The 19,364-nt window shown below is 43.3% G+C and overlaps 1 protein-coding gene across 2 annotated transcripts in view; it reads right to left on the bottom strand.

Moving 5' to 3' along the window:
- The window catches only part of dzip1l (DAZ interacting zinc finger protein 1-like), a 36,399-nt gene extending 18,156 nt beyond the window's left edge, over window positions 1-18,243 (bottom strand). The window contains exons 1-5 of one of the 2 annotated variants that reach the window (XM_060919757.1): window positions 17,978-18,243; window positions 8,614-9,151; window positions 4,849-4,933; window positions 3,899-4,023; window positions 89-250 (exon numbers count right to left, since the gene is read on the bottom strand). In XM_060919757.1, coding sequence (XP_060775740.1) covers window positions 89-250; window positions 3,899-4,023; window positions 4,849-4,933; window positions 8,614-9,151; window positions 17,978-18,003 — 936 coding nt within the window. In that variant the 5' untranslated portion in view covers window positions 18,004-18,243. The remainder of the gene's footprint in view (window positions 1-88; window positions 251-3,898; window positions 4,024-4,848; window positions 4,934-8,613; window positions 9,152-17,977) is intronic. The other variant, XM_060919758.1, reaches the window with a different exon arrangement.
- Window positions 18,244-19,364: the final 1,121 nt, after the last annotated feature.

Below are 19,364 nucleotides of genomic sequence, written 5' to 3'. Positions count from 1 at the left end.
TTAACAGTTCTGCCTTATTCTAGTCCTGAGGATGTGCCTCCATCTACTGCCTGCAATGTGCAAATGCTCCAGAACAGTACACACTCACGGCCTCTATGGAGATGCTCTTAGTTTTGATTTGCTCAAACTCATGGTGAAGAAGCCGTCTCAGGCCATCAATTTCATCCTGAAAGGTCTTCTTCTCCTCCTCTTTGCATCTCTCAATCATCACCCGTTCTGATGCCTCTCTTTTCCGCTGCTCCTCCATCTCCTGATTGGTAGAATACAACACCAGTCAAAAGTTTGGACACACCTTCTAATTAAATGTTTTTTTCTTTATTCATTAAAAGACACTTCATCTCTTAAAGTAATGATGGATGTTGCTTCTCTTTACTTAGTTGAGCGGTTCTTGACATAATATGGATTACTACAGTTGTGGAATAGGGCTATTTGATCTCAAACGCATTAAGAAGGCAAGAAATTGCTCTAATTAACTTTTGATGAGGTACTTGTTAATTGAAAAGCATTCCAGGTGACTGCCTCGTGAAGCTGGTTAAGATAATGCCAATAGTGTGTAAAGCATCATCAAGGTAAACAGTGGATATTTTGAAGAATCTAAAATATGAAACATTTTGTTTGTTTAATACTTTTATTTACCACATAATTTCATCTATGTTCCATACATTATTTCATAGTTTTGATGTCTTTAATATTGTTCTACAATGTAGAAAATGGTCAAAATACAGAAAACAAAACACTGTATGTATAAAAGTACACAGCTTTGTTGAATACTTGATTCTGATTGGTCCATTATGGTATTCTGTGGTCTGTTATTACTGTATAACAGGCTGTTGCTATGAATAAATGGACCATGTCAGTAGCAGAAGCAATAAAATAATATCAATATTTTCTGCCAAATTATTGATTTCTTTAGTAAGTAGCCACGTAATAAGCAGGATATATAGTGAGCTAGTCATCGTGAGCTAGCTTACCCACGAGTCAGCACGGCAGTGAAGTAACCTTCCAGCTGGTGTAGCGTTCATCAGTAGTGTTAGCGAATGCTAATAAAGCAGTGAAGCCAGTGCTATTGAAAGCAAGCAGGGTTCCTACAGATATTTTATGTTGAATTTACTACCTTTTTACTACCTTCACAATTTTTTTTACTACCACAGCGACAATTTGGATTTGGACATTTTCTCACAATTTAACAAGGTAATCTTTGGAGTGTATGTGTTAGTCCAAGTGAATGTGCTACATATAAGTTAGTGACAACTCTACCCAAAGAGTTGGATTGATGAGACAAGATAGAAAGAAAATCTGAACGTACCGGTATTGTAACTCTTTCCCTTTGGACGCATAATAGAACCTCCCATTGCTAGGGCTACACATGGAGTAATGCATATTTGCATAAAAGAAAACAAACTTCCACATATAAGTTATAATTTTATTGAACTGTGAAACTGTGGCCCATAACCTCTTAACGGGTACACAGATTTGCACTAAACCTTGTGTGTCAACACTTCACATTAGGTACAAGATCTGATTACATTTTGTCGGCCAACACTTTCAAGATGGCCAACCTTTTGTTTGTGGAATAATCTTTTGAACGGGTGAACAGATTTGCACAAAAAATCTTATGTGCTTAGGTACATCAACTCATTACATTTAGATCAGGTCAAATGGCAAACACGAACCCACACACACACACAAAGCGCACCAGGCGCACGCACACATGGGTGCACACACACATGACAAAGACAAGACACACACCCTAAAGATACAAAACACACATAACCCAAGCCCTATTTTGGCAGTCTCTCAACACATTGCCAAGTTTGCTTAAGATAGTCATTTGCACCAGTCCTGTAGTCGTGAAGGCCCGTGGGCAGAGTCAACACCTTCCTCCCAGAGATCAGTGTTTTAGAGGGTTAATCTTAATCATTTGAACAGTTCAACAGATTTGCTCATCACATTTTGGATGCCTCAAATGGCGCGCACACAACGCACCAGGCGCGCGCGCGCACACAACGTACCAGGCGCGCGCGCGCACACAACGTACCAGGCACACACACACAACGCACCAGGCACACACACACAACGCATTACATGTGCCTCAGTTGTTTGACCTTTTCTTCGATCAACTTTTCAATGAATGCCTCTCGCCGATTGCCATCTACCGCCTTTAGCCAGTCTTTAAAATCAGGTTCCTCCAGCCAGAGGTCTGAAAATTTGCATTTCCCCATTGTTTAATTCTCGTGCAGATGTCGCCAGTCAGGTCAACAGATAGATTCGACTAGAGCCGTATAAACAAAGTCAGTCTCGTACTAAACAATCTCTGGTATAAATTTATACTGGATTCGACCGTTATTGGAATTCATATTCAATTCGCATGCGCCACCAACTCCTCACTGCGGTCCTCCTGGATACATAAAAATAAATTCGCCCAAATGTAGTAATTTATGGATATTATGGCATGCAGGTTAATTAAACGAATTAGAAAACACATAGGCCCAGTTGGATGGGGGTCAAAAAAATTTACTACCACGTCAGATTACGTTTACTATCTTTTACTACTTTTTACTGGCCATAATTTAGCCTATTTTAATTAACTACCTTTTAAAACCCCACAGGAACCCTGGCAAGTAGCACAGGCTAATGACCGAGAAACTAAAATTTCCATCTCCAAACTCTTCTTCCATGCATGCTCGCCACAGTATTTTTCACTCAGACTTAAGTATTAAGACTTCATCATACATACAGGACACTTTTTCGATGGAATAATTCTAGTATTACTGAGTATAATAATCGAGTATTTTATTCCCTTCTAGCGGGTTCCATTCATTTGGTTCAATAGCATGCAATATTGTTAGCATATCACTTATCCTACATGTATTACATCACTCTACCCAATGGAGAATAATGTTTACAATACTGCATGGTTGTCAAGACAACATGACGTCACTGATGCGAATATCTAATGAGAAAGTTTTCTGCTGCACATGCACAGAAGCGTTTCTTTGTTCGCCGGGAAAGAGAAAGACACGTTGAACACCCGAAAGGCTACCGAAACTTCATTAAATATACTTCATGCATATTTACAAGCTGTGGCAAACCATTTCTATTAGAGCTGGGACTTCAGCTCAGCCAAAACTTAGCCAGACACACCAAAAAAAAAAAAAAAAACAGGGCAAAGGATTTTGCAAGGGATTAGCAGCAGCCTGCCAGGTCGGGCCGTTGTAGGTAGTTGCCGATGTTGATTTTAAAAGTAACTAAGTAAATTACATAGGGAAATGAATACTTAAGTCCGAGTGAAAAATACTGTGGCGAGCAAGCGTGCGTGGAAGAAGAGTCTGGAGATGGAAATTTTAGTTTCTCGGTCGTTAGCCTGTGCTACTTGCTTTCAGTAGCACTGGCTTCACCGCTTTATTAGCATTCGCTAACACTACTGATGAATGCTACACCAGCTGGAAGGTTACTTCACTGCTGCGCTGACTCGTGGCTAAGCTAGCATTGGCTTTTGAGAATGCTGATATGACGAGAGTGTGTATGTATAATAATAATAATAATAATAATAATAATGGCTTTTTTCGTGGTAGATCAGATATATTCCATTGAGCTTGCATGATATTGAACTCGTCTTCGACGAGTTCAGTATCATGCTAGCTGAGTGGAATATATCTGATATAGCATGAAAAAAAAGCCAGTCAATATTATTTAAATAAACCCCTTCAGGATGATTAAAGTCCCCTCCATGTGCATCACCCTGTCGGGGTTTATTTTAGGATAATGTCTGGCTTGCTGTGCATTATCTCTCAATGGAAAGATATATATGTATACCATTTTCAATATATGAATGTTTTTTAACTCCATGCTAACAGGTTTCCTGAATTGCAGTTTTCTGGGGCTGCCCCAAACCCACCTGCTGTCTCCGATATGCATCTGCCTCTCTCTCTGCTTCGAGTTGACTCTGAGTCAGTCTCAGTTTCTCCTTCAGCTCCTCCAACCCATCCTTCATCTCCTCCACCTGCATCTTCTTCTGTCTCTCTGACCCACAAACACAGGTGCCATCATGTTGAAGAGAACTGATGCATTTCTTTTCATAAATTGGGAATAGAACTACCACGCTGTTGTTTTAGCTCTGTACAAAACCAACCTACAAGTGCACACACTAAACTGTTATCAAAGAATGGAAAAAAAAAAATTTTCACACTTTTTCTCTTTTAAAAATGCAGTTGATCAGCCAAGTCATGTTTGATGTCTGAAGTTTGCTTCTTTAGTTTTGCACTGGAGTTCATGCAATAAAAATGAAGGGGAAATTGCAGCTATAGCTATCCACGTACTCTGAACCATTGCATACCGGTGCAAACTTCAGATCCCAAACACACTGAGCATGATCAAGAACATTTTGGGAAAATTATGTTCAATCTCATGAAAATTTGCTTTAAGCTTATGATTAATTTGCCCAATATAGATGCACATACACTCAAATTAAATGTTGAAACTTTGCACTTTGACCCCTTAATATGTTTTATATCGAGACAATAAACACAACCCGAGCCACCATCCTCTGCACAGGAAAAAACAAAACAAATTAATTCGTTTTCCCAATGAACAATGACTTACACACTGAGGTATAGCCACTATGTCTACCAAAAACACAAGATGGCTAGAGTTAAGGATTACTTGAAAAAAAAAAAATCCAAGTAATTAAAAAATATATATATTATATTCAGTGATGGCATTATCATCAGCTAAAGCAGAACTGCATAATGAAATGCCATATTGTTTTAAAAATTGTACATGCTCATGCCAAATTTCTTTGTGACCCACTTTATGCAGATCAGTGGACACATAAAAGGGCATTTATACCTGCATCAGTGATTTCCGGGTGTCTGCGCTGAACATGAGACTGCAAGTAAGAGTAATTGACGAAACACTTTTCGCAGAACTGGCACTGAAACAAGAGAAAGATCAACAGGAAGCATCACTTAAAATAGACATTTTCTTGTGGCATAAGCTGAACAAACATTACTCCAAGTGAAAATTTTTATTGCATAGGTTTTTGTGGTTTATATATTTTATCTATTCATAAGGTGATTCAGCATGGACAATGTTACTCTGAAGGGCAACTCAACTTAAAAAAAGGAACTTAAAAAAAAGAATCAAAGAACCAATTTAAAAAAAGCATTGCCTGATTTAATTTATTGATGACAATTTTATTTAAATTATATTTTCTTCAATAAAATTGTCACCTATAATTTTTTTTTTTACAAATGGCCATTTTAAATAGTCAAAGACCACCTAGAGCCCACAGAACGGTGATTTTAAAACAGAGAAGTAATACTTTTAGAGAGAAAAAAGTTCCAATATTTTATATACAGTGCTCAGCATAAATGAGTCCACCCCCTTTGAAAAGTAACATTTTAAACAATCTCAGCATCCAGTCACTAAAAGAGGTCATTGTTGAAGAATGGAAAAAGATTGATGTTGCAAAATGTCGCCAACTTGTTCATTCCATGCCTAGAAGACTTGGTGCTGTCATTAAAAATCATGGAGGCCATACAAAGTACTAGATGTAGTAGTTTTTGTTGTGGGGTGTACTCATTTTTGCACCACCATAATTTGAGTAAAACTGAAAAATGTGTAATCTAAGTTTATAGTATTAACCTTACTTTCACATTATAAGTTAAACAGATGTTATTAAAGTTTGTCTTTTCAACCTTTTGAATTGTCTGTGTTCATTGAGAGATTGTTTAAAATGTTACTTTTCAAAGGGGGTGCACTCATTTATGCTGAGCACTGTAAACATAAAATTGCCTGCTTTTAGCTGAACATTTGGCTTTATTATCCCCCGCCGGCCGAAAGGCCCGAAGACGGATTATGTCGTGGCGATGTCCGTCCCGGGAAGGGTACTCACCTTCTGAAATCAACTCCTCTCACAATTTTTGGAGGAATTTCACGAAATTTGACAGGATTCTTTGTTATATGTCAGTAATGCGCATATTGCAATTTTGTTCAATTCATTCGCATTTTACCAGAGTTAGGGCCCTTCATTACCAAACTTGTACTCTGACAATTTCATGAAAGTGTGCTCGTCTTCTGAAATGAACTCCTCTCACAATTTTTGCAGGAATTTTCCGAAACTTTGCAAAAGGCTTTGCTATATGTCAGTAATGCGCATGTTACAATTTCATTCAATTTGGTCACATTTCAAGGAGCTTTATTGTCATACCAGCTCACATTCACATGTTTATGGTACGAAATTAGGACTCAGGTCCCGAGAGCAGTAAATGGACTATAAAATATAAAAATATAAAGATATAAAAATATATATTCATCAGAAATGATGAAACAAACTTGTAGTTTGACAATTTCATGAGGGTGTATTAAGCACTTACAGCGTAGATATAGTTGCCAGCGGGGGATATTGTGCTCTCAGAGCGCTCTTGTATATTCTAAGCTGACAAACTTTTATTGAATGCATGTCTGGTATTATTAAAGCTGGCTTGGAGAGAGATAGTTTTATTTTGGCTGTTTTATTAATTTCTATGAAATCCTCATGTGGTGAACAGAATTGTGGGATTGTTTCCTCCCAGAGGGAGACATGCCATAACTCGAAATACCTTAGGCAGCTCTTTTTATGTTTCCAAATTGGACAGACTATCTTGAAAGCAGCCACTTCCTACATATACTGCCTCCTTCTAAACCAAAAAAAAAAAAAAGCCTCAATGAGGCTGTAGCTCATACCGGCCACTGTTGCTGTGTGTGATTTTGAAATCCGATCAATCCTGTGAGAGGAGTACCGATTTTTGTGAAATTGCATATGACCCCTGTGTAGCTGCATCCATGGCAGGTGGCACCACCTGGTGAACAATTCTTGTTGGAATATGTCTTTAGAGTCTTCTGAGTGAGTTTCAATGAAAACATCCTAGCAGTTTACGAACAGTAGTGTTTGGTGTGACGAGTCACCCAAAATTTTCAAACGCCCATAAAATGTTAAATATGACAAGTGGCGCCACTGTCTCGACAACTTTTATACATACCAACCTGGGGAACATCCCATATTAATTTGATCAAAATCTGATCACTCCTGTAGGAGTAGCGATTTTCGTGAAATTGCACATGACTCCTTTGTAGCCTCATCCATGGTAGGTGGCGCCACCTGGTGAACAACTCTTGTTGGAATATGTCTTTAGAGTCTTCTGGGTGAGCTTCAATCACTACGTTTACATGCACATGGAGAGAATCGAATTTCTGCCGTTGCTCGACTGAAATCGAAGTTCAAAATGCCATGTATACACCTTAATTCGGCTGAAATTGAACCGAACTTGATTTCTCGGAATCGAGCTGCACGACCTAGTTTATGCGATTTCTACCGAGCTATTTTGCGCATGTATACCCTATCGAGCTAGTTGTCGAGCTACTTCCGGAAGTGACGAGTGACGAGACCACAAGCGGGAAACACAACAGCCTCGGTCGGCATGACAACGGCATGAATCTTTTCTTTTTGTGGCATTGTTTGCACTGTTAAAATTTAGCTCACTTACTGTATCACCAAATACATCTGTACAGCTGTTGCATAGCTGTGAATTGTGTACATAAACAAGTCACTGTATTTGTCTGTGTGTGTGTGTGTGTGTGTGTGTATATATGTCCAACATCTGAAGAATGTCAATAAAAACAAAACAACTGAACTTTTTGTGTGTTTATTAAGACATAAGTTAAATTGTAAGCAAAAAAATAATATTTTTTTGTAAGCAAAAAATGGACTTTAGAAAAATATTATTGTGCAAAATAAGTTTTCTTACAAAACAGTGGTCTGCACCGGACAGTTTGTAGCCATAGTCTGTTAGAGCAAGCCGAACAGCTTGAGCACGGAACTGCTAGTGTTGCCAGATTGGGGGTTTTAAGTGCATTTTAGCGGATTTGAACATGTTTTGGGCTGGAAAACGTCAGCAGTATCTGGCAACACTATAGCTCTTCTTCATGACGACAACCGGAAGTGTACCAACACGATGGGGCGTGTAGCGCCACGTGTGGCTCGGGTGCACAATGCACCTTGCACAATAGCCCGATTTCACTTGTGCATGTAGGATTGGATTTCTCTGGCACCCCTGCTGGGACCCTTTGCTCGATTACCAACAGCAGCTCGATTTGGACGTGCATGTAAACGTAGTCACTGAAAATGTGCTAGCAGTTTATGAAGAGTAGCATTTAATGTGACGAGTCAACCAAAAATTTCAGACTCCCATAAAATTGTAAATATGACCGATGGTGCCACCATCTTGACAACTTTTATGCACACCCACCTGAGGAGCATTGTATGCGAGTTTGACTGAAATCTGATCACTCCTGTAGGAGGAGTAGCGATTTTTGTAAATTGTAGACAGACAACAGACGGACGGACGACGGATGGATCACACATGATCACATAAGCTCGTCCGGCTGTAGCTAACAAATGGAGTAACAATATTGTATGCTTAGTTTTATTTATCATATGCTTTTTATTATATGTCCTTAGCTGTGAATTTGTTTCAGGTTTTTAGCCTGCCTATATGAATCTGTCATGGGTCCTGAGAATAAATTTTTTAAATTACTTCCTCATCTATAATTTTCACTTCAAGAAAAACTCACCTTGTGGTAATTATTGGCACTGGACTGCAGAAGGAGCTGTTGAGTGGCGATGAGCTTCTTCCTGCGCCGGCTCTCCAGCTTGACTTCCTGCAGTTCTTTCTCGAGTTGTCCTCGCTCCTCTTGCTCACGCAGTGCCTGAGACAGTGCCCCCTGTAGCCGGTCCTCCAGCGCTGCCACCTGTGAGCTCAGATAGTCCTGGCAGTGCAGTAGGTACTCTGTGCTGAGCTGTGACATGTGCAGGATTTTGAGCAGCGTCGTGTCAATTGGACAGCGGCACTGCGGACACCGTTCGCCCTCCACGGTACAGAAAGTCACAGCACTGATGAACTCCTGCAGCATGTTTATGTCTGTTTCTCTCTCCACACGGTCCACGTCCAGTGCTGCCATACGGCGCCAGTCAATCGGCTCGGTACGGAGACGAAAGTGGAAAGGCTGAGCGGGGACTGAGGTACTCCAGGAAGGAGAAGTTGGGGAGATCTGACTTGGCATGGTGCGAGGTTTAGGGATAAAAGGAAGAGCTGATAGCAATTGACCACTTCTAAAGAAGAGTTAGAGAGAGACAAAAAATAAAGGCAAAAGAGATCACAGAAAGCAGATACACTTGCTATATAGGTCCGTCTCAGAAACTGGTCTCTCATTTGGAACATTATAGTCAAAAAATACATTTTCTAATTTTAATATTTTTTCCTGCATTTACCTAACACTCAATGTTTCTTTTGTCATGTTTAATAAGAATAAAGATAGTATATTGCTTTATCTGGCCTCCACTGTGGAAAATTTTTAATTACAATTCAAATGCTTTTGTAAAATTGATTTACATATAAAATAACTACATCATGAAGAATTAAAGCCCCTCCTTCACAGATGAGTGAAAATATTGAATAAATTTCCTTTTTTTGATTGCTTGGGTTAAAAATGCCAAGTTATGACTGAATTGATTATTCACTTAAATATGAATAACATGATACATTTTGGGTATTTGATATGGCGAAATAGGACACAATGGAAAAATCAAGAACACACCAGAAAGATGAGAATAACAGCGGTGGTAAAACAACAGCGACTGTACCGGCTGAAGGTCGTGTGGGTCTCTGCTGCGGCGCGCGAGCAACGGGACATCACTACCACACTGGACGGAGTGCGAGGCAGGGGCGGGGCAAAATGGCTGGCCATAGATTCTATCAAAAGTTCGATCTAAATTGACCATGGTTGCAAAATATTGGCCAAAAATACGCAAACACTACGAAATATGAAAGTAAGATGAAAAAGAAACATTCTATTGCCTTATACTGCAAGACTAAAACAAAATAAAACTGTAAAAAGTCACCTTTTCAGTGATAACGTCCGAACAGATCACCCGTGTAACAGAAAGACCGCAAGTGGAAACACGATCAACTTCTAACTGCAGGAGTGGAAAATTCCATTCTACACATGCAAATTGTTAATGTGTGTCCTTCCCCGCACACAAATAACACGCTACGGTAAAAAATAGACCATGACTCATTTTATAGCTCAGAAATTCATACAAGACCAGCTACCATCGTAACATATTCTGTAAGAAACATATTCTATACCTAACTTTCAGCTTTCGTTTTAAAAAACAAAATCGCAGATTTATAACTATATTTTTATATGGCGCAGTGATTTTAAGTTACTACTTATGGTGAGGTAGTCACCTTGACCCTGAGGCTTTCCGTTTAGATCAAAACACACGATCATATTGGTTTTGGGTATGCGGAAAATGGAGTTATGACGGTGATCAAATATTTTGCATGATGTTTTATTACGGTTATGATTATTCTGTGAACACACCGATCCTTAGGTGTATAAAGTTACAACTTAAAATACAATTAGTGATAACTGTAGACTTTTCAGTGGACTACAACCTTTTTAAGGGAATGCGATGTAATCACTCCTCCTAGAACTGCCACCTTATTGTGGTGGAGGGGTTTGTGTGCTTGAATGATCCTAGGAGCTATGTTGTCGGGGGCATTACGCCCCTGTTAGGGTCTCCCAAGGCAGACAGGTCCTAGGTGACAGGCCAGACCAAGAGCAGTTCACCAAAACCCTTATGGAGAATCAATCAAGGACCGTGACGTCGCCCGGTATGGCGCAGCCGGGGCCCCACCCTGGAGCCAGGCCCGGGGTTGGGGCTCGTATGTGAGCGCTTGGTGGCCAGTCCTTTGCCCATGGGGCCCGGCCGGGCTCAGCCCGAAGAGGTGACGTGGGCCCGACCTCCTGTGGGTTCACCACCCACAGAGGTAGCCGTAGAGGGCCGGTGCAGTGTGGATCGGGTGGCAGTCGAAGGCAGGGGTCTCGACGACCTGATCCCCGAACACAGCGGCTAGCTGTTGGGACATGGAATGTCACTTCGTTGGGGGGGGAAAGAGCCTGAGCTTGTGCGGGAGGTTGAGAGGTACCGGCTAGAGATAGTCGGGCTCACCTCCATGTACAGCTTGGGCTCTGGAACCCAGCTCCTTGAGAGGGGCTGGACTCTCCACTTCTCTGGAGTCGCCCATGGTGAGCAGCGGCGGGCTGGTGTGGGCTTGCTTATAGCTCCCCAGCTCAGCTGCCATGTGTTGGAGTTTACCCCAGTGAACGAGAGGGTTGCCTCTCTGCACCTTCGGATTGGGGAGAGGGCTCTTGCTGTTGTTTGTGCCTACAGGCCGAATAGCAGTATAGAGTATCCGGCCTTCTTGGAGTCCCTGGGAGAGGTACTGAGAGGTGCTCAGACTGGGGACTCCATTGTTCTACTGGGGGACTTCAATGCTCACGTGGGCGACGACAGTGACACCTGGAGGGGCATGGTTGGGAGGAACGGCCTCCCCGATCTGAACCCGAGTGGTGTTTTGTTATTGGACTTCTGTGCTAGTCACAGTTTGTCCATAACGAACACCATGTTCGAGCATAGGGGTGTCCATAAGTGCACGTGGCACCAGGACACCTTAGGTCAGAAGTCGATGATCGACTTTGTTGTTGTTTCATCTGATCTCCGGCCCTATGTCTTGGACACTCGGGTGAAGAGAGGGGCTGAGCTGTCAACTGATCACCACCTGGTGGTGAGTTGGATCCGCTGGCGGTGAAGGAAGCCGGACAGACCTGGCAGGCCCAAACATATGGTGAGGGTCTGCTGGGAACGTCTGGCTGAGCACTCCGTCAGGGAGGTCTTTAACTCCCACCTCCAGGAGAGCTTCTCCCAGCTTCCGAGGGAGGCGGGGGACATTGAGTCTGAGTGGACCATGTTCTCTATCTCCATTGTAGACGCAGCTGTTCGGGGCTGTGGCCGCAAGGTCTCCGGTGCCTGTTGTGACGGCAATCCCCGAACCCGGTGGTGGACACCGGAAGTAAGGGATGCCGTCAAGCTGAAGAAGGAGTCCTATCGGGCCATGTTGACCTCCGGGACTCCTGAGGCAGCTGACGGGTATCGGCAGGCCAGGCGTGCCACAGCTCGGGCAGTTGAGGAGGCAAAAACTCGGAACTGGGAGGAGTTTGGGGAGGCCATGGAGAAGGACTATCGGTCGGCCTCAAAGAAATTCTGGCAAACCGTCCGGCGCCTCAGGAGGGGGAAGCAGTACTCTGCCAACACTGTTTACAGTGCGGGTGGGGAGCTGTTGACCTCGACAGGGGACATTGTCGGGCGGTGGAAGGAATACTTTGAGGATCTCCTCAATCCCATCGTCATGCCTTCCATAGAGGAGATGGAGGCTGATGATTCAGAGGTGGACTCGTCCATTACCCAAGCCGAAGTCACTGAGGTGGTTTGCAAGCTCCTCGGTGGCAAGGCACCAGGGGTGGATGAGATCCGCCCCGAGTATCTCAAGTCTCTGGATGTTGTGGGGCTGTCTTGGCTGACACGCCTCTGCAACATCGCGTGGCGGTCGGGGATAGTACCTCTGGAGTGGCAGACTGGGGTGGTGGTCCCTCTTTTTAAGAAAGGGGACTGGAGAGTGTGCTCCAATTATAGGGGAATCACACTTCTCAGCCTCCCAGGGAAGGTTTACTCCAGGGTACTGGAGAAGAGAATTTGACCAATAGTCGAACCTCAGATCCAGGAGGAACAATGTGGTTTTCGTCCTGGTCGTGGAACACTGGACCAGCTCTATACCCTTCATAGGGTGCTCGAAGGTTCATGGGAGTTTGCCCAACCAGTCCACATGTGCTTTGTGGATCTGGAGAAGGCATTCGACAGTGTCCCTTGTGGTATTCTGTGGGGGGTGCTTCGGGAGTATGGGGTTCGGGGCTCTTTGCTAAGGGCTGTCCGGTCCCTGTACGAACGGAGCAGGAGTCTGGTTTGCATTGCCGGCAGTAAGTCAGACATGTTCCCAGTGCATGTTGGACTCTGGCAGGGCTGCCCTTTGTCACCGGTTCTGTTCATAATTTTTATGGACAGAATTTCTAGGCGCAGCCAGGGGCCGGAAGGAATCCTGTTTGGGAACCACAGGATTTCATCTCTACTTTTTGCGGATGATGTTGTCCTGTTGGCTTCTTCAAACCAGGACCTTCAGCATGCACTGGGGCGGTTTGCAGCCGAGTGTGAAGCAGCTGGGATGAGAATCAGCACCTCCAAGTCCGAGGCCATGGTTCTTGACCGGAAAAGGGTGGCTTGCCCTCTCCAGGTTGGTGGAGAAGTCCTGCTTCAAGTGGAGGAGTTTAAGTATCTCGGGATCTTGTTCACGAGTGAGGGAAGGATAGAGCGTGAGGTTGACAGGCAGATCGGTGCAACCTCCGCAGTGATGCGGTCGCTTTACCGGTCCGTTGTGGTGAAGGAGCTGAGCCAAAAGGCGAAGCTCTCGATTTGCCAGTCGATCTATGTTCCAACTCTCACCTATGGTCATGAGCTTTGGGTAATGACCGAAAGAACAAGATCGCGGATACAAGCAGCCGAAATAAGTTTCCTTCGCAGGGTGGCTAGGCGCTCCCTTAGAGATAGGGTGAGAAGCACAGTCACTCGGGAGAAGCTCGGAGTGGAGCCGCTGCTCCTCCACATTGAGAGGAATCAGCTGAGGTGGCTCGGGCATCTCTTTCGGATGCCTTCTGGACGCCTCCCTGGGGAGGTGTTCCAGGCATGTCCCCCCGGGAGGAGGCCCCGGGGAAGACCCAGGACACGCTGGAGGGACTATGTCTCTCGGCTGGCCTGGGAACGCTTCGGTGTTCTTCCCGAGGAGCTGTCCGAGGTGTCTGGCGAAAGGGAAGTTTGGGCTTCCATGCTCAGACTGCTGCCTCCGCGACCTGGCCCCAGATAAGCGGATGAAGACAAGACGATGTAATCAACCATTTATCATGTCCCAGATCAAGCCGCCATTTTTCCACAAATTTGCAGAATATTCACATCAAAGATCTAGTTTTATCTGTATTATTTCTTTTATCATTTTATTTCAAATTAAAACCAACATCACCATTCAAAACCGTATAGTTTACTGACTCTGAGTATATTCAGTGGGGTACCCCCACAGTACCCAGTTTCTGAGACAGACCCATATTTACTCTTAATGTCTCTATGCTGATTACTCATAAAGCAGTCCTTTCTAAATAAAAAAAATTGCAGATATAACACACATTCGTTCATTTATTCATTTTCTATCCACTGCAGTTTGCAGGTGAGCTGGAGCCAGTCCCAGCTGATATTCAGCAAGAGGCGGAGTACACCCTGGACAGCTTGCCAGTCCATCACAGGGCTACAGTACATGCAATAAAACGTAAAACTATAGCTGTATGCATTTTGTGAAAGTTTTTGGAGAGATTGAGATGCTCTAGGACAGTGTTTCTCAACCAGTGAGCTGCGGCCCAACAAGCGCCATCTAGTGGGCCATGAATTTTTTTTTTCAAGTTGAAGCTAATTTTTACTTGTAGTAGGGTACAATTGCTGGGTTCAATAAGCACAAATTCAGAAAATAAGAGCCAGCCAAAGAGAGAGGGATGATGATGAATAGTGATGATTAAGCATATTTTCAGCTAACTGTAAATTTGACTGATGTCCAAGACGATAACCATGACACCAATAGTTCAGCTATTGTACAATACAGATATTTTTGACATTGTGTATTGTATATAGTTGTACTAGTCATTTTAGATTGCGTATTTATTATATTGTGTAATGTCTATACTCTCCATATTGTACATTACATATACATGCATACATACAGTCATGTGAAAAAGAAAGTACACCCTCTTTCAAGTCTAGGTTTTAAGCGTCAGGACATAATAAAAAAAATAATTTGGTCCTTAACAGGTCTTAAAATTAGGCAAATACAACCTCAGATGACCAATAACACATGATATATTCACCCTGTCATTATTTATTTAACACAAAGTAAGCCAAAAATGCAGTAGCAGTGTGTGAAAAATTAAGTACACCCTTACTGCTTCCACAGAAATTATGGAGGCAATAAGCAGCCAGGTGTTGCTGATCAAATGAATTTGATTAATTGATCATCAGCTAGTGTGGCCACCTCTTAAAAAGCAGAAGATTTGGCAGTTTGCTGGTCTGGAGCACTCAGGTGTATGTTAGCCCAATGCCAAGGAGGAAAGACAACAGCAATGATCTTAGAGAAGCAATTGTTGCTGCACATCAGTCTGGGAAAGGTTATAAGGCCATTTCCAAACGATTTGAAATCCATCATTCCACTGTCAGAAAGATTATTCAGAAGCGGAAAACATTCAAGACAGTTGCCAATCTTCCCAAGTGTGGACATCCCAGCAAATTTACTGCAAGGTCAGACTGTGCAATGCTCAGAGAAATTGAAAAAAAAAAAAAAAAAAAACTACATCTAGGACGCTACAGGCCACAGTTAGCATGTTAAATGTTCAAGTTCATGACAGTACAATTAGGAAAAGACTGCGTAAGTATGGCTTGTTTGGAAGGGTTGCCAGAAGAAAGCCTCTTCTATCTAAAAAGAACATGGCAGCACGTGAACAAGCCACAAGCCTTCTGGAACAATGTCCTTTGGACAGATGATACCAAAGTGGAAACGTTTGACCATAATGCACAGCGCCATGTTTGGCAAAAACCAAACACAGCATATCAAACAAAGCATGGTGATGGAGGGGTGATGATTTCGGCTTGTTTTGCAGCCACGGGGCCTGGGCACCTTGCAGTCACTGACTCAATCATGAACGCCTCTGTATACCAAAGTATCCTAGAGGCAAACATGAGGCCATTAGTCTGGTTAACACCAGACCATATCACAAGTGAAATATGGTCTGGAATCCACCTATTGAATTTCTCGTAGGGGAGGTGTGGTTTACGATTGTCAACGGCTGTTTATTGGACGTTGCGAACGTCTATCATTTGGCGTATACATAGCCCATGGCCAATCATGGCAGTTGTACCCGGTGACGTAGTTAGAGCGACGAAGAAGACGAAGAGGCGAAGAAGAGAAGGAAAGAGAAAGAGAAGGCAAAACAAAAATAGGAAAACAATGGCACCGAACGATTACTGCCGTTTGTGCAAGACAAAGCTTGATCGAAAGTTTGGTTCGTATCGCTCGCCGCCATGTTAAATGTGATCCGTAAACAGTCCCAAATAAACTACAAGCTTCCGTTTGTCGAGTAGTATGTGTCACCGTCTTTCCACCCCTCCCCACTCTCTGATTGGCTCCCTAACTCAGGCGAGCCTTTAGACCATAGTTTCCATGCTGTCTTTTCAGATCGGAACGATTGTGCAAAGCAGCATGGGATTTCCCAGGCTATGAGGCCATCTGTCCAACAGCTAAAGCTTGGCTGCAATTGGGTCATGCAACAGGACACTGATCCCAAACACACCAGCAAATTTACAGCAGAATAGCTGAAAAAGAAAAGAATCAAGGTGTTGGAATGGCCAAGTCAAAGTCCAGACCTCAACCCAATTTAAATGCTGTGGCGAGAGCTGTGCATAAACAAATGCCCTCAAACATGAATGAACTGAAGCAATATTGTAAAGAAGAATGGGCCAAAATTCCTTCACAATGACGTGACAGACTGATAAAATCATACAGAAGTTATTACTACAAAAGGTGGTTCTACAAGCTACTGAATCATGAGGTGTACTTACTTTTTCACACACGGAGTCTGCATTTTCACTTAATTTTTGTTAAATAAATAATGACACGGGCGGCACGGTGGTGTAGTGGTTAGCGCTGTCGCCTCACAGCAAGAAGGTCCGGGTTCGAGCCCCGTGGCCGGCGAAGGCCTTTCTGTGCGGAGTTTGCATGTTCTCCCCGTGTCTGCGTGGGTTTCCTCTGGGTGCTCCGGTTTCCCCCACAGTCCAAAGACATGCAGGTTAGGTTAACTGGTGGCTCTAAATTGACCGTAGGTGTGAATGTGAGTGTGAATGGTTGTCTGTGTCTATGTGTCAGCCCTGTGATGACCTGGCAACTTATCCAGGGTGTACCCCGCCTTTCACCCGTAGTCAGCTGGGATAGGCTCCAGCTTGCCTGCGACCCTGTAGAACAGGATAAAGTGCCTACAGATAATGAGATGAGATAATGATAAGGTGGAATCTGTTGTGTGTTGCTTTATACCGGATTTGCATAATTTTAGGACCTGGTAAGGATCAGATGATATTTTTTTATGCCTTGATTGGTAAAACCATTGGTGGTGGAGTGGTTAGCACTGTCGCTTCACAGCAAGAAGGTCCTGGGTTCGAGCCCAGCGGCCAGCGAGGGCCTGTCTGTGTGGAGTTTGCATGCTCTCCTCCGGGTGCGCCGGTTTCCTCCAAAGACATGCAGGTTAGGATAATTGGTGGCTCTAACTTGACCGTGACTGTGAATGGTTGTTTGTCTCTGTGTGTCAGCCCTGTGATGACCTGGCAACTTGTCCAGGGTGTACCCCGCCTTTCACCCATAGTCAGCTGGGATAGGCTCCAGCTTGGCCGTGACCCTGTAGGACAGGATAAGCAGCTCCAGATAATGGATGGATGGTAAAACCATGTACTTTCTTTTTCACATGACTGTACATACATTTTTCTTATATTTCAGATACATATCTTATATATAATGAGACTTTATTTCCAGAAAGTTAATAATAACCAGTTTAGCCCAGGCTAATCTTACACTGGACCTTCCATCTATCCGGATTTGGGATCTGCAGCACTAAGGTTCAGGTTCAGATTCAGATTCTGTCGCTACTTTATTAAAGTTTATAACAGTAAACAGCAGCATTACCGGTGCTAAGCTACAGGCTAACAACGGTTAGATTTATCAACAGTCCTGTAACCAAGAGGTTTTTCCTATTATTTTCCTATTATTTAAATGCACGCGTATTATGAACATTATGCAGGTTTCAGAAAAACCGAAAAAAAAAAAACTGTTAGCGTTAAGAAATGCATCAACTGGCAAGTGAGTAAAGTTTAAAACTGGCTCACTGACTGCACAGCTTTGTGTTTTACCTCAGCTCCGGCTCTCTGATGCACATTTACCGAACCACCAGCAGAGACTTTCAGCCATGCAGCTCGAATAAAATAAATAAATAAAAGTTTTACGTCTAAACATAAATGTTTAAATGTGAAACAGCAGGTCAAAGAGTTGTAGTTCCACTTTGGGTGGAGCAGTAGAGAGAAGCACAAACTGTTTCCTTGGAGACCACCCAGGAGGACTGTGTTCCAATTGACAGTGTAGTGCACACTTGCTAGTAGCTAAGTGCTGCAAACGCTGTTCGTCTCGTTCTCTTCCGCATCTTTCTTCTTCTTCGCTGGTATCTAACCCGCGAGGGCTTTACTGCCACCTACAGTCATTCCTAGCTTAGGCGCCTTTAGGTGATGGATCTGAACAGATTTTATATTCACTATGCATCTATTATCCGTAACCGCTTCCTGGAGCCTATCCCAGCTGACTATGGGTATTGATTGATTTTATTTAGTAAAATAATGCACAAAATATATAAATATAGTGGTTAGCACTGTCGCCGCACAGCAAGAAGGTCCTGGGTTCGAGCCTAGCGGCCGGCGAGGGCCTTTCTATGCGGAGTTTGCATGTTCTCCCCGTGTCCGCGTGGGTTTCCTCCGGGTGCTCTGGTTTCCCCCACAGTCCAAAGACATGCAGGTTAGGTTAACTGGTGGCTCTAAATTGACCGTAGGTGTGAATGTGAGTGTGAATGGTTGTCTGTGTCTATGTGTCAGCCCTGTGATGGCCTGGTGACTTGTCCAGGGTGTACCCCGCCTCTCACCCATAGTCAGCTGGGATAGGCTCCAGCTTGCCTGCGACCCTGTAGAACAGGATAAGCAGCTGGGACATTCTCCCAGAAATGCACATTTCCTGTCCTGGGCTTGTTTTGATGAATAAAATGTTTACAATCCAAAATTGTCTAAAACTGACCAGATGTCTACATTATTAGAGTTGATCTGTAAAGGAATATGACAGTTTTTTGGTTCTAAGATTTTTTTTTCCCTGTTAAAAACATTTTTCAAAATTTGAAACCCTGGAAAATGCCCTGTCCCCAGTCAAAACAGAGCTACGGTACATCTTTCTCATTTCTCTTAAAATAAAAAGTGATTTAAATAAAAAAAAACTTCTTAAATTCAAACTTCAATATGTTCTCTTCATGTAAGTATATTATCTCATCTCATCTCATTATCTCTAGCCACTTTATCCTTCTACAGGGTCGCAGGCAAGCTGGAGCCTATCCCAGCTGACTACGGGCGAAAGGCGGGGTACACCCTGGACAAGTCGCCAGGTCATCACAGGGCTGACACACAGACAACCATTCACACTCGCATTCATACCTATGGTCAATTTAGAGTCACCAGTTAACCTAACCTGCATGTCTTTGGACTGTGG

The sequence above is a fragment of the Neoarius graeffei genome, chromosome 4, assembly GCF_027579695.1.
Source record: "Neoarius graeffei isolate fNeoGra1 chromosome 4, fNeoGra1.pri, whole genome shotgun sequence".
NCBI classification, from domain to species: Eukaryota; Metazoa; Chordata; class Actinopteri; order Siluriformes; family Ariidae; genus Neoarius; species Neoarius graeffei.
The sequence above is the reverse complement of the archived record's forward strand: the minus strand, read 5'-3'. Positions and strand labels throughout refer to the sequence as shown.